Raw genomic sequence first — 13,472 nt, 5'->3', positions numbered from 1 at the left:
TATTTTCACATATTTTGGTCAGAAAATAATGGCAAGTGTACGCACGCACACATGCAGTATGAATAAACATAAACTCACGGATAATGTATGGCAGTTGAAATATTTGAGGCATGACGCTGGCGTTCACGAGCCTCAGAACGGCGAAGGCGATGAAATTGGTCACCAAGATAGAAGACAGTCCGAACACAGTGGCAATGAAGACGGTAAAGATAAACACGGGCTTCCGTCCGACTCTGAAAAAGTAAAAAGAAAGCGCAATTATCGCCTTCGAAGTTTTCCATGTTAGCGCAATGCATGTAGACACCTCAACCGTTATTGACCGGTGATATATCCCATAAGGGAAATATTTCTTTCTTTGGGGCAGTTGTAGAAGTAAAGGTTGGAAAGAAAAGTTTTTTTACTGAGTTTCAACTATTGCTTAAAAGCCTAAATTATCCCATTTTCCCCTCGACCGAAGCAGTTGTCAAGCTGGTGCAGGAAAAAAAACAACAACTATAAAAAATGTTTTGTCTTATTGGGAGAAATTTCGCTTAGGACATGAAAAATAGCTGACCGTTCGGGACAAGAATTGCCATGGTTACAATTAAGGGCTGCGGCGTAAATTCACCTGCTCATTTCTTTCATAAGAATTTGGAATCTCGAAGAAAATATTGATGATCTTCGATGGTGCAAAAGGGCTGCCTCTAAGGTTAGTGCCTGCCACTTAGGGTACCAGCCCAAATCTCGTAAAGACGACTTTATTTAGGCGACGAAAGGAAAGTATTATTTACACAGCAGCAGAGACAAATATGACGCAATTTAATGCACATATACAGGTAGCAATAAAAACTTCGCTACCCGTTGGTTACCATAATGGCGCCGTTCGAACAAAGATTCTCTCTAGTTTTGCGTCACAGCTACTTCCTTTATTAAATTGCACTGCGCAAGGCTGTCAGCATGAAAAGATGACAAAGCAATAAGGGCTCCATTAATTTAGCTGACCTCGCAAACACCACCGACTAGTTAATTTACCTCTTAGAATTTCTCGCCTTATTCATTCAACCCAGGATTGTAATAAGGACTGTGATGACAGGGGGCGAATTATACTGAGGGTATATATGACACTTGTTCTTATATTTATTGAATAAAATACTTTTTCGTAAGAAAATAGCGCTGCGTTATCAATAGCACATCTTTCAAAAAAAGTATGAATTCACGACTGCAGCAGCACTTTTACTTTCATTTTTTTTTTATATTCTGAACATTTTTTATTTCAAGACTTACTAAAACGGATAAACAGGAGTAAAAAAAAAAAAAAGGAATGTCATCAAGCCAAGACCTTTTGTGATATTCATAAAAAAAGCGCAAGCACAGTAAGCACACCAGAGGTCGAACACAGTCGAGAAGGGCTGATTTTGCATAAGGATTTGCATGAGCTTTAGCGCGCCAGCGTTTTGAACTGCTGGGTGGATTATTAGGACCGGCTTCCTTTCGGAGACCATCGATCGGTATTTGCATGCATTTCGGAGCCGAGGAGAGCTCGGTCTTCTTAGATGCGCGGGAAGAGGAATTTGAATAAGTTGGGCTGCGCGGTTTAGGAATCCTATTTGGGCGCGGCCGTGTTCTCTTCAAAGAAGCGAACAAAGAGTGCGACCGAAAGATGGCTCAAATATTCTCACGGTTCACCTCATTTCAGCCGCCGCTATTTATGTCTGCCCCTGAGTCTGTGATTAAGAAAAAGATATTACGAACATGGAACCGTTCAACCTTCATTTTGTCTGGGGCGTATGCTTGTAAAAGAGAGAAAAAGAAAATATGTCTTTTTACCAGTATCAGGGTGTAAAAACTATGGGAATAATTTTTTCAGTATATATACTTTTTTGCAACAATGAGTCAGACAAACATATTCTTTTTTGTGTGTTTGTGCAAGAGCCTTCATCTTTATTACCGGAACTTGATAGTTTATTATTTCAATGAGGAGGCGAAAATAATCTGACCTGCAGCCAGCCACAGTCGCTCATATGCAAAACATAAGAAACGCTAGCTCGCGCCTTCTGGGATGATATGATTGCTCGCGTTCTCTACGCAGTTTGATTGTTAGGTTACGAGTGTAACTAAAAACTGAACTTACAAGAACTAGCTAACTTAGTCACAATCTATCTAACTCAATGAAAAATAACAAAGAAACAAATAAACGAAACACTTAGCAAGAGAAAAAGCTAAAGATTATTTGAGGCCTTATTGTTCTTCGGCGAACTTTTCCAGATCAGCACATGATAGTGGGCTCGTCAGTTCCTGGCTAGGTAATGTGGATCAAACACCATGCCACCCGCTCACCTGTCCGACAGGGTGCCCAGCAGGACAGTCCCGATTGCACTGCCGACGCTTCCTAGAGTAAAGACCATGCTCGGGAGATGAGAGCGCTCACACACGAGGTCCCACTGAAAAAGGCAGTTTCTATTATTGCTCCAACATATTGTGAGATAGTCGTGCGAGGCCGTAACCGAAGTAACTGTGCGGTTTGCGGAATCATGGATATCAGTTTTAGCGAAATAACTATTTAAGGAATAACAGCGCGGAGACGAAGAATAAGGAAGAAGACAACATCTGCGCTGACTATCAACTGCAGTTTATTAGAAAGAAGCACGCAAAATATACTCTCTTCAAAACCAAGAGCGCATGTGCAACTCAAACCGCCAAACAGATAACTCAGTCTTTTGAATCAAGATATATATTCATCTTGATTCAAAAGACTGAGTTATCTGTCTCGCGTGTGAATATTTTTCTTAGTACATAAAACTCTTACAGCGCATCACTTTAAACATGTTCGCAGGTTTTTCTTTCTGTTGTCCATAATTTCATCGATTATGATGTTTCATGTATGTCTACTAAGAGGTGGAATGAAGAGAAACGCTTAACAGTTCTTTTGCACTTCTTAGTTCTGCGACTTAAGATAAATACCAGTGATAAAAGGAATTAGAACGAGATAGAACTACAATGTAATGTCTGCCTTATTCTCTCTTAGTAAGATGATTCGAATACATGTTGCTGATGTAAGCCCGACCTCCTTGTCACGACTCATCATGCTTTAACTGCCCGCCATCTACGACCTTTTTGTTTTTAATCCGGTCTCACCAAAGCAACTGAGTTACAGGCGCAGTCTGTATCTGAGTAGTGTTTCGCCATGTTGGGGCTGTGTATGCAGTTTGATACAATCTGTGCATTTTTTGTTTTCGGAGACCATGGTAGCTTTTTTGTGACAGAAAGCCTTGAGGCAATGAAGTGTCAAAATATATTGATTGACTACTACTGCTACCGTACTATACGAAACTAAACTATACTATAGCGCACTACTGCTGCACACTCCTCCTCCTCCTACTCCTACTACAACTATATTTAAATTAATTAATAATGTGACGGGGTACCGTTCTACGAAACCAGAGTTAATGCAACAAGATTCGTGGGCAAGCTGTTTACCATGCTAAGTATTAACTCTAGGAGCTTTTGCAAATACGGTTGAGAAAACTGCGTTAAACAGCTGTCTTGTTACTCAAGTCGTCCTGATTCAAACCTATGACGTCTACTACGAAAAGGGCTCCGACGTCACTGTTCGCTCTTTTGAACACTAATAAATAGATGTATATGTGTCCGCTTTTAAGTATATTCGTTGCAGTGTACGTGCTTCGGCCTTGTGCAGTAAAGCGAAGAACCTCGACCCCGTTAGTTTTTTCAGCGCATTTCCTGTTCGGTAGGCTTTGTGCTGTACGTGTTTTGAAATAGCGGCACACAGCGAACATGTTACGCACCGGTTTCATAGCGTGGTCCGTTTCGCGTGCCCCTGAAAATTGAACGCATGTCTTTCCCTTCTCTTTTGCGTGTGTTTTACAGCAGCACCTATTAAGTGGCTGCTGCCAAGCAGCATAACTAGTATTAATAGTGGTAGCATTATTGTTAGCAGTAGTGTACTATAGTATAGTATAGTATAGTATAGTATAGTATAGTATAGTATAGTATAGTATAGTATAGTATAGTATAGTATAGTATAGTATAGTATAGTATAGTATAGTATAGTATAGTATAGTATAGTATAGTAGATTAGAAGTGAGGCTAATCAGAAAGGGATTGCCGCGGGATCCACTCGGATATGAATACCATGGTATGAGGAGGGCGCGGCGAGAGGGAACAATAGGTGCCAGAGGACTCACCCGAAGGGTGGTATACCGTAAGATTAGGAAGGAGGGCGTGCCGAGAGCGGAGGAATATGACACGGACTGGGGTAGCTGCTACGAAGCGCGCCACAGATGGTGGACTGGCGGGAAGCGGTAGTCGGAGAACGAGTGTTTACGGAAAACAAAAAGCTGCGTTCTAAAGCTGTACAGATATGAATGTCGCTCCAGAATGCATTACATCAATATATTGGGAAATTAAAATACCTCACCAGTCGCTGAATTTCGCGTCTCAAAGTGGTAACCTTTCTGTTCGCTTTTCAGGGTTGTTTTTTTCTCTAGGGGGGGGGGGGGGGGGGGGGTCTTTCAGTTTTGTGGGCAGCTTGATTAGTATTCAAACACAGAGAAGTGAGTGCGCTCCTAGTACTTACTAACAACAAGTAGCCCAAATATTAATATTTTTGATAGTTCATTATATAACTACCCAGAAAAATGTCCTTAAACTTACTGGGAATACTAGTTGTATCACATAAATTTTATTAGGCGTCAGTATATCCGCTATGCCATAACTTTCTTGGCAAGAACAATATGTACAGTACGCAACGGCCACCACTACACACATTTTTCAAAATGATGTCATTAATTTAAAAACCATTTCTGCAGTTTCCGGATTGGTTTCTATAACTGCTAAATTACCGCAAAAAATAACAAAAAATGCCCTTTTCTTGCCTAATTTTCTCCTTCCGATCGGGGTCTAAGTAAACTCGCGTCACTGCTACCTTAGCGTATCTTGTTAATCAGAATTACTAATGCGTGTATGCATAGCGGGTCGAGCGAGAACAGCTTTCGTTGCACGGGCCATTGATTTACTGCACGTGAAAGTTCGTGCAATGCTTTGAAATTCACGACATCATGCTTTACATATGAGTTATTTTTTATCTTTTGCCTCTGTGTGGGGGCTAGATAAGCGATCACAAGTAAGTGATCCAAAGATCACGCACGCGTATTGCTTTAAGAACTCCACCAAATGATATGCGGTGAGAAACAGTGAGATGCGTACATATTTCCCCAAGCCCTTTCATTCCACATTCATGGCTTCACTTACTTTCGATAAGAGGGCCCCCACCTCAAGACCAGCGCCACACATAAAATGTGTCAAGTACACTTCACGGTCATTTTCTTTAGTGTCCCTCCTACATATCACCTCGCGTGGACCATCGCCATAAAATTGGATCCTCAATATGTCGAACAAACGCTTTATATAGTTCGTACCTTCCCCGTTCAATTAATGATTGGAACCACCTTCCTGCGGTGCCAGTATCTATAACCGATATAAGACTGTTCAAAAATATTCTTACTGCACATTATGGTATTCCCAATTGATTGATTTTGCATTCTTTATAATTTTTTCATTTGCGCCCTTATATATTTTCGTGTGCTTTTCTCTTATTTATCAAATTTTTGCTTTGTATGCCACTCCTCTCTGTAACGCAAGACCCTAACCTTGAGGGTACCCCAAATAAGTAAGTAAATAAATAAATAAATAAATAAATAAATAAATAAATAAATAAATAAATAAATAAATAAATAAATAAATAAATAAATAAATAAATAAATAAATAAATAAATAAATAAATAAATAAATAAATAAATAAATAAATAAATAGCTGAGGGCATATATAGAAGGAGAAATATATTAGAATGAAAAATAAGCAAAATACAACTGATAGGTTAAAGGGAAGTGTAGAATAAACAGATTCTAAGGCTTAGCGAATTAAATAGCCTAGGATGCTTAACAACAGTGCACGTTGCTCGTCTAGACGCCGTGAACCCTCTGGACAGAACACCCGTTACATAATTATTTCTCTTTCCCACTAAGTCAGGCTAATCTATGGCTAACATTTGCCTTGTAAAATGGCTCCTGTCACCACCCCAATTCAAAAGGAGGCCTGATAAAATCTATCATTCATCTTTTCCAATTAGCCTAAGTCCCACCCGACCGCGCGGAGATGAAGATAAATTTTCAAAGGAGCCTGTTTTTAGTTTTGCTTGGACAACGTTCCAGCCTTGCCAAGTTGAAACCTTCCGTTTATAACGCATTAGATGTACCATCATTTACGCACGCGCAAATCGCCCAAATTTGCTTTCACTTCAGAAACAAGTCTCACCTGCGTAGATGCGGTACTCTCGTAGTTGGTGTCGTCGTACGAGAATTCAGTGCAGGCTACCTTCTCCACACTGTGAATCTCGAACAAGCGGCTTATATTCCCGGTCACGTCCCCGAAATCAGCTGCCGACAGGAGGCTGTTCACTAGGCTCGCGTTCATGGAGTCCAGCGCGTAAGTGCTGCAGTCGTCGTCGGTCACCAGGAACTGGCGCAGAATCTCCGGCTCTCGAATTTCGCTCAGGTTGAACGTCGCCGCCAAGTCGGGCAAGACGCACGAGTGCTTGGGCACGGACAGCATGAAGATTTGGTTCATGAAGTATCCCGGCATAAGCAGCGACGCCGGCGCAAGGTAGACCCAGACGAGTAGCCGTTGAAAGCGGCCGTAGCCGCCCAGTTTGTCGATCACGTCCTCGAACTCCATGATTCCAAGTTAAACCAGGAGTCGATCCTGCACGCTGGTGGAACACGAATATAGTCCGCTATTAGCGAGAAGTAAGTTATTTTAGCGCCTAATTCAATTATAAAGGAACCCTATCGCAGTTTCACGAAGCACTCCCGGCTCAGATACGCCTGAAAAAGAGGACAGCGCTAGAGCGACTAGTCGCTAGCATATCTATGCAATCGTTCGTAGGTGTTGAAGGCGGAAAAAAATCTGTTCAGATGAACCAGATGAGAGCAGTATTTTCCCAGTGTCAACAATTAAGTGCACAATGCGTCAATGGCCTGAATAAACTAAAAATCAGGAAACGACGGTCGATGGAAACGACATTGAAACCTGGCGGAAATGGAGCGATTTGCGCGCTAATTCCAGCAGACTAAATTTATCTATGAAGTGCAGCAGCTGATATGCGGTGACAGGTGCTTGTCAAGTGGGCTGTGTAAACGGTTAGGATACATGCAAAATATAAAAATAAAGAGAGAGAGAGAGAGAGAGAGAGAGCACTGTACGTTGAGATACAAGGAAAAACGTCACTGAACCGTGAAATATCCTGGACTGCAGCAGGCCAACCGCTACGTCGAAGCGCTGGCCTCTTCAATGGCTTGATATTGTCGATAGAACACCGCGTATCTTCATCACACTGTCCGGAACGGTTTGCTCATGAGCGCAGGTCACAAGAAACGACGACGCTTGCACAAGAACGCGCTGTCCGTGCGTCAGTGGTAGCACAGAAGTTCACTCGCGATCACACGTTTAAAGGGTGCCGCAGTGCCTCCTCCGCGACTGCCATCGCAAACTGTGCTGGCTTCAAGACGCTTCGCTTATCTGTCGTTTATTGACAGTCCTCGCCACACTCTGGTATCGGCCCGAGGCGAGCACGCTAAAGATTACCTGAGAAGGAAATCGCTCGAGTGGGCAGAGCAAGAAGTCAGGGCTGGGGTAAAGGGGGAGGGAGGGGTTTTTCTACTCCTCCCGAGAACCGCTGCCGATGCGGGTCAACCAATGCACACCGTGAGGCCCAAGACGCCAGAGGCAACAGTGGAGGAGAGGACGCATGGCTTTGAGCCAAGATAATGACCGGCCGCGTCTCCAAACACCAGCGCCGGCTCATATCGAGAGTGCGGTGCTGTGCTTATCGTTCTCTAAGTGAGTGGCCTGATGCGTAAAAGAGTGCGCGAAAAAAGCATTCAACAGCCGATAAGTTTCCTACCCAGAAGAGTCAAAATGCCATCTACCTATCAAGTCTTACTTGAAATGAAACCCCCAGAAGAGGTAATTCGCACTACGGGAATTGGGTAAACATGTGTACTGAGTACGATATGCATACATTCTATTGTAACAGCAGCTTCTATATATGCCTTTCATAAGTACCTGGTTCGGCCATTGTCACGCAACTAAGCGTACTTTATTGGACAGTGAACAATATTTAAACATCTGTGCATATATCTTAGTGTAAACTGCTTGTAAAAACCATTCTTTTATGTATCCAGGGTGTTTAGAAGTGACTGTGCTTATAACTGCTGGTTTAAATGAGGCCATTTACTATTCACGGAGTCCCTTACCTATGTCACCTCGTAATGGGAAGGTCAAGGTCACAGTAGTTTGACTCTCAAGCTCAATCTGTGCTTCATCGTTATTTTTCTTAACTTAGACCCTTCATACTGTTCCTTCCATATACTGAGGACGAGACTACCGCATATCTGAGCCGAATAGTTACAATCATCCAATGAACATGATGAGCCGAAGGAGCGAGAGTTTGAAGTGTTTAAATCTCTTCCACTTAAGATTTCTTTATTAGCCATACGACCGAGGTTGCGTAGGGCTGTGGATCTGGGTTGGAAAAAGGGATATGGTGATTGATAAGAGTTTGCCCCAAATTTTGCTTCTTCACAACCGATACCCCTGCAGAACGTATACCGCAAAAAAAGAAGAAACGCCTTGCTTTCAGTATTTCAGTCTATCTTGAATATTCCTTGTTTGACCAGTTATATAAAATTATCCCACAATTTACTACTCTGAATGTATGAGTAAAAAGTACGGTCTGTGTTATGTATAAATTAAAATCTTTACCTCTATGTATCGAAAAAGTGAAACATCTGATGAGCTGCGCTCACATTTCGCATTAGGAAGTAACGTAATCGTCGGCAATTTTTTTTTGTCCAAATTAATTACCAGTTTTTACGGCTACTTCCCCATCTTAATTATAAGGAAACTCCGGTAAATAGCTCCACTCTCTCTCCTTGAGTAGAAAATACGCAAACTCTGCCTTCTTTTTAGAGCACAACTCTTTGAAGTTCGTTAATGCGTTTCGCTTCGCCGCCGTTGTAGTTTATATTGAGCTTCGCGCTAACTTCGCTTTTGCAAAGTATGTTTCAATCAGGAGGATGAACTGATTAATGAACCTGGTACTTGCACGGGCCCTAGCTTTGCTAATGATTGTGTTTCCTTGTGACGATGGCGGTTTCTTCAAGGGTTGTACATCCCAGCTCTGCCGGTAGAGAACTATTTTTTTTTGCAATGGAAATAAGCGGCCATGCTTGCCCGAAGTACAATTAAGAGTGAGAGGTAATCATTACGGGATGAAACAGCTGGAGCCCCCTAATGTTATGAACATAAACCACCAACATGCACACCGAACTATGCCTCTGGGAGGTACAGCTTGGAACTGTACTGAAGTTGAAAATAGCATGCTATAGCTCCACGCAAAAGCGGTAAAGCGATTACATGGATGTAGAGACAATTTATTAAAATAATAATACTTTCTGCAGCTGAGACCCTCGGAGGTATATTTCCCAAGGACGCGGGATCGAATCCCGGCCTCGGCGGCCGCTTTTCCGTGGAGGCGAAAAGTAAGACGCCCGTGTGCTGTGTGATGTCAGTGCACGTTAAAGAACCCCAGGTGGTCGAAATTTCCGGAGTCCTCCACTACGGCGTCTCTCATAGCCTGAGTCGCTTTGGGACGTTAAACCCCACAAACCAACGAAACCAAACATCGGAGGTATACGTTAAACTAAAGGCTTCCAGTACCAAGTTCCTCACGAACGTCGCTCCCGGAAGTTAAATGTCACAATTTACAATTTACTTAAATATATATTCCATAAAATGAGGTGAAGCGATTATTTATTCTCAGAATGCTTGAGTACTTGCACTGACACTAGTGATACAGCCTGCCTTTGTTGTTCATAGAATGGAAGAACAGCAGAATGGAGGATACAGGAAATGTTTTTGCTGCCTGGGCACTCAGGCGCGAATGTCATTGTTTGGAGGAAGTCATTCAAGCTCGCGTACGCGGCACGCTGGATATGCTGCTACCTACTCTTACGTGCGTGTGTAAGAAAAAAAAAAAGACATAGCTGCATACTTCATGCCCATTCTTTCGACGTATATCTTGGTTCAGCGTTACGCTGTGACATTTTTGCGCCTGCTTTAAGTGAGCCTGTACAGCTTTGAGAAGGTTGTTTCGAAAAAAATAGAGCATGGCAGAAAATTCTAACCTTCGCTAAAAAGAATTGGCACGTTTCGCCAGATGCGTGGAGATTGATGTTTTGAAACAAAGCGCCGACTTTGTTACTGAAGCACACTGACGCTTACCTGAAATTTTTTTTCTCGATGTCCTAACGCTCCTTGAAAAAAAAAAAAAAAAAGGGAAAATTAAATAAACATGTCTTTACTGTCCACAGGTTTAGGCCTCCTGTCGGCAGCTCCTCTAACGGGTCTTCGTTCGCGTTCACCATGATTAAGATCCCAAATCCATTTGGCGTGTAGTGAAAGTAGCGCTTTTAGAATACTGAGTAATGGCGATGTGAATGCTGATACCTAGTCACACGCGACGGTGTAATTTAAAGCCGCTGCGTTTGAAGGGTGCCGGTGTAGTTTAAAGACACCTACGTCGGATCTTCTAAATAACTAGACCTATAACACTGGCGTGTTGAAGTTACAAGTGAGCTTTTTCGAGGTAGTAGTTGACAGGTGACGTGGACGGGTATATATTGGTTGACACATTGTGTGATGCCACGAGGCCATATAACATCGTCTTGGCAGGAACCTTTGGGTGCTTCTCTGAGGCGGGAATCGAAGCCGGCACCTTTGGATACCGAGACAATCAAGCTACCGAAAGACCGCGAAGACACGTTTGCACGGTTTGCTTTAAAAAGCCTTATACGTAATGTGGTAACCTTACTGTGGTGGCTATAGGGTTGGGCCCTTCGGCTGCAGCTGCCAAGGAGGCGGTTCCGATCCAGGTCGTGGCGCCGGCGTTTCGATGGAGGTGAAACGTGAGGCACCCGTGTGCTGTGCGATTTCACTGCACATTAGCACTTTTAAAGAACGGTAGGTGGCCGAAACTTTCGTAGCAATACTACCACTGTGTTCTCATAACAAGAGTCGGTATAGAACAGTACACCCTCTGATCCAAACGTAACTAAACAAACATTATTTAGTTGATTACGAACTTTGGCTAATGGAAATGTGTAAGATAATGGAGGCAGAAATCAGAAATCAATGTTTAGGACAGCGAATTTGCGCTTACTTGGACTGCGGCTTCTTCAAAGGTTAGCCATAGATGGGAGCCTTTACCGCTATCGAGTCATAACCTTGAATGCAGTGATTGTGGGCCTTTTTGATTTTTGATCAAAATTTTCTTACTATCGGCCTCCTACATGTCCAAAGAACGAAGAAGCCAGAGGGGGCAATAGAGATCAATCGGAGCATGAAAGCCAAAAAGAAGTTGTTGCAGAAGTAGCAAATGCTTTAGCATAAAAACCAGTCAACAGATATGAGAAAATTAGAAGTATTAAAAAGTATCCAAATGTAAAAGATCAGGTATCCAAATTGTTCTTCCCGAACGCGAATTTACGAATGCACGAAGCACGCTAACGTCTCAATTAACTGCAGGCCTTGTCGAGCAGCACTCGTACACAGCAAACGAGCCGTCGGGATATTAGCCATTGGAGCCGTTGACGGAATTTTTCAAGCTGGTAACCTGAAATCGAACTGTTTCTTCGAGTTTCGAGCTGTTAATTCATTTAATATTTTCTATCCCGCTGTTGTATTGATTTTCCTAGTTCTTGCTGTGGCAGGGTCACCTTTAAAGCGCTGCCATTACCACGCTGGTAGAGATACCTAGCAAGCCGCGCTTGCTTGAAATCGCTTCTCTCGAGTAAAGTTTGTACGCTAGCTCCCTGTGTGAGAAATTGGCGCTGTGCCTAGATTTCTTATAATTTCGCGAGCATGGAGCTACCCATGCAAGAATATCGCTAACGTCACAAATAATTGCAAGTCCACTCGTACGCAGAAAACGAGCCGTCCGCACTTGAAAAGGGGGAGGGGGGGGGGCATTGACTAATAAAACCCGATTTAGAAATTATCTCAGCATACGATATTAGTAATGCGTTAAAATTTAGGACGAGAGAATCAAAGCTATAAAGCTGCTCAACAGAATTGCCATTAGCCTGGGTTCTTCATGAACAAGCCTTTCTTTGCAATAGAACAAGAAACAAATGGCTACGTGAAGAAACTCACGTGTCGGTCCGGAGGGCGTTGTTCTTGGAGTGTCGAACGAAATCTCGGCGTCTATCCGGGGCATCCAAGGCAGCCGTGCGATTGCATAACTAGACGACGCGTCAATGTGCCACGAAAGTGGAGACAAAGAAGTCGCAGAGGCAGCGATGCCGTCTTAGAAGCACCGAGCTATTCGAATCCATCCCAGTCGATTGTCCGGACCCCCACTTGCTCAGTTCGAATAAGGAAATTGCGTGTTGACCATCCAGTGACGTCGTTGCTTAACCTTGTACGTGCGCGGGCGCTTTCTCCCTACTATACGGGCTCACTTGGGCGCCATGAACGGTTACCCGGAGTTGCCGTGTAACCTCGACGGTACTTGACCTCAGGTCTACTCTCCACATCGTGTCAGTGATAGAGGTCCCCCTCTCCCCCTGGTAGCGTTTCCGACGTTATGTGCCCTCAACAGGGAAAGAAACACGCGACATTTATATTCCTCGAGTTCTCCTCATGTCCACGCACGCACGCACGCACGCACTCACACACACACACACACACACACACACACACACACACACACACACACACACACACACACACACACACACACACACACACACACACACACACACACACACACACACACACACACACACACACACACGCACACGCACACGCACACGCGCACACACACACACACACACACACACACACACACACACACACACACACACACACACACACACACACACACACACACACACACACACACACACACACACACACACACACACACACACTCGCACGCATGTGCACACGCATGCACGCAGTGACAGTTCTGCAATAGCATGGTTTGAATGCGCTAGGAAGCAGTTGAGTTTAGTAACGACTGCTGGCCTATATTTCATACCCCTGCACACACTTTGCCATGTATGCTTCGCTGCTATGTTCCTTATCTTATCATTGTTATTATCTCTTTATTGTTTCTATCGTCATTGGACAACCTTGCAATCAGTTTATTCATATCGCATCGGCTTTCTATCGCTCACTAACACATACAAACTAAGCCCCACCGGGTTGACCCAGTGGTTAGGGCGCTCGACTATACTGTGCCCAAGGATGCGGGTCGAATCCCGGCCTCGGCGGCCGCGTTTCCTTGGAGGCGAAAAGGTAAGCGCCAGTGTGCTGTGCGATGCCAGTGCGCGAGCCCTCCACTACGGCG

The 13,472-nt window shown here is 43.6% G+C and overlaps 1 protein-coding gene across 1 annotated transcript in view; it reads right to left on the bottom strand.

Annotated features, from left to right (window-relative positions):
• Positions 1 to 6,753, bottom strand: part of LOC146208205 (organic cation transporter protein-like) — a 29,213-nt gene extending 22,460 nt beyond the window's left edge. Inside the window, exons 1-3 of the mRNA XM_084587227.1 lie at positions 6,314 to 6,753; positions 2,317 to 2,420; positions 79 to 233 (exon numbers count right to left, since the gene is read on the bottom strand). Coding sequence (XP_084443353.1) covers positions 79 to 233; positions 2,317 to 2,420; positions 6,314 to 6,733 — 679 coding nt within the window. The 5' untranslated portion in view covers positions 6,734 to 6,753. The remainder of the gene's footprint in view (positions 1 to 78; positions 234 to 2,316; positions 2,421 to 6,313) is intronic.
• Positions 6,754 to 13,472: the final 6,719 nt, after the last annotated feature.

The sequence above is a fragment of the Amblyomma maculatum genome, chromosome 1 (genome assembly GCF_055883805.1).
Source record: "Amblyomma maculatum isolate TAMU_Amacu chromosome 1, ASM5588380v1, whole genome shotgun sequence".
In the NCBI taxonomy this organism is placed as follows: Eukaryota; Metazoa; Arthropoda; class Arachnida; order Ixodida; family Ixodidae; genus Amblyomma; species Amblyomma maculatum.
The sequence above is the reverse complement of the archived record's forward strand: the minus strand, read 5'-3'. Positions and strand labels throughout refer to the sequence as shown.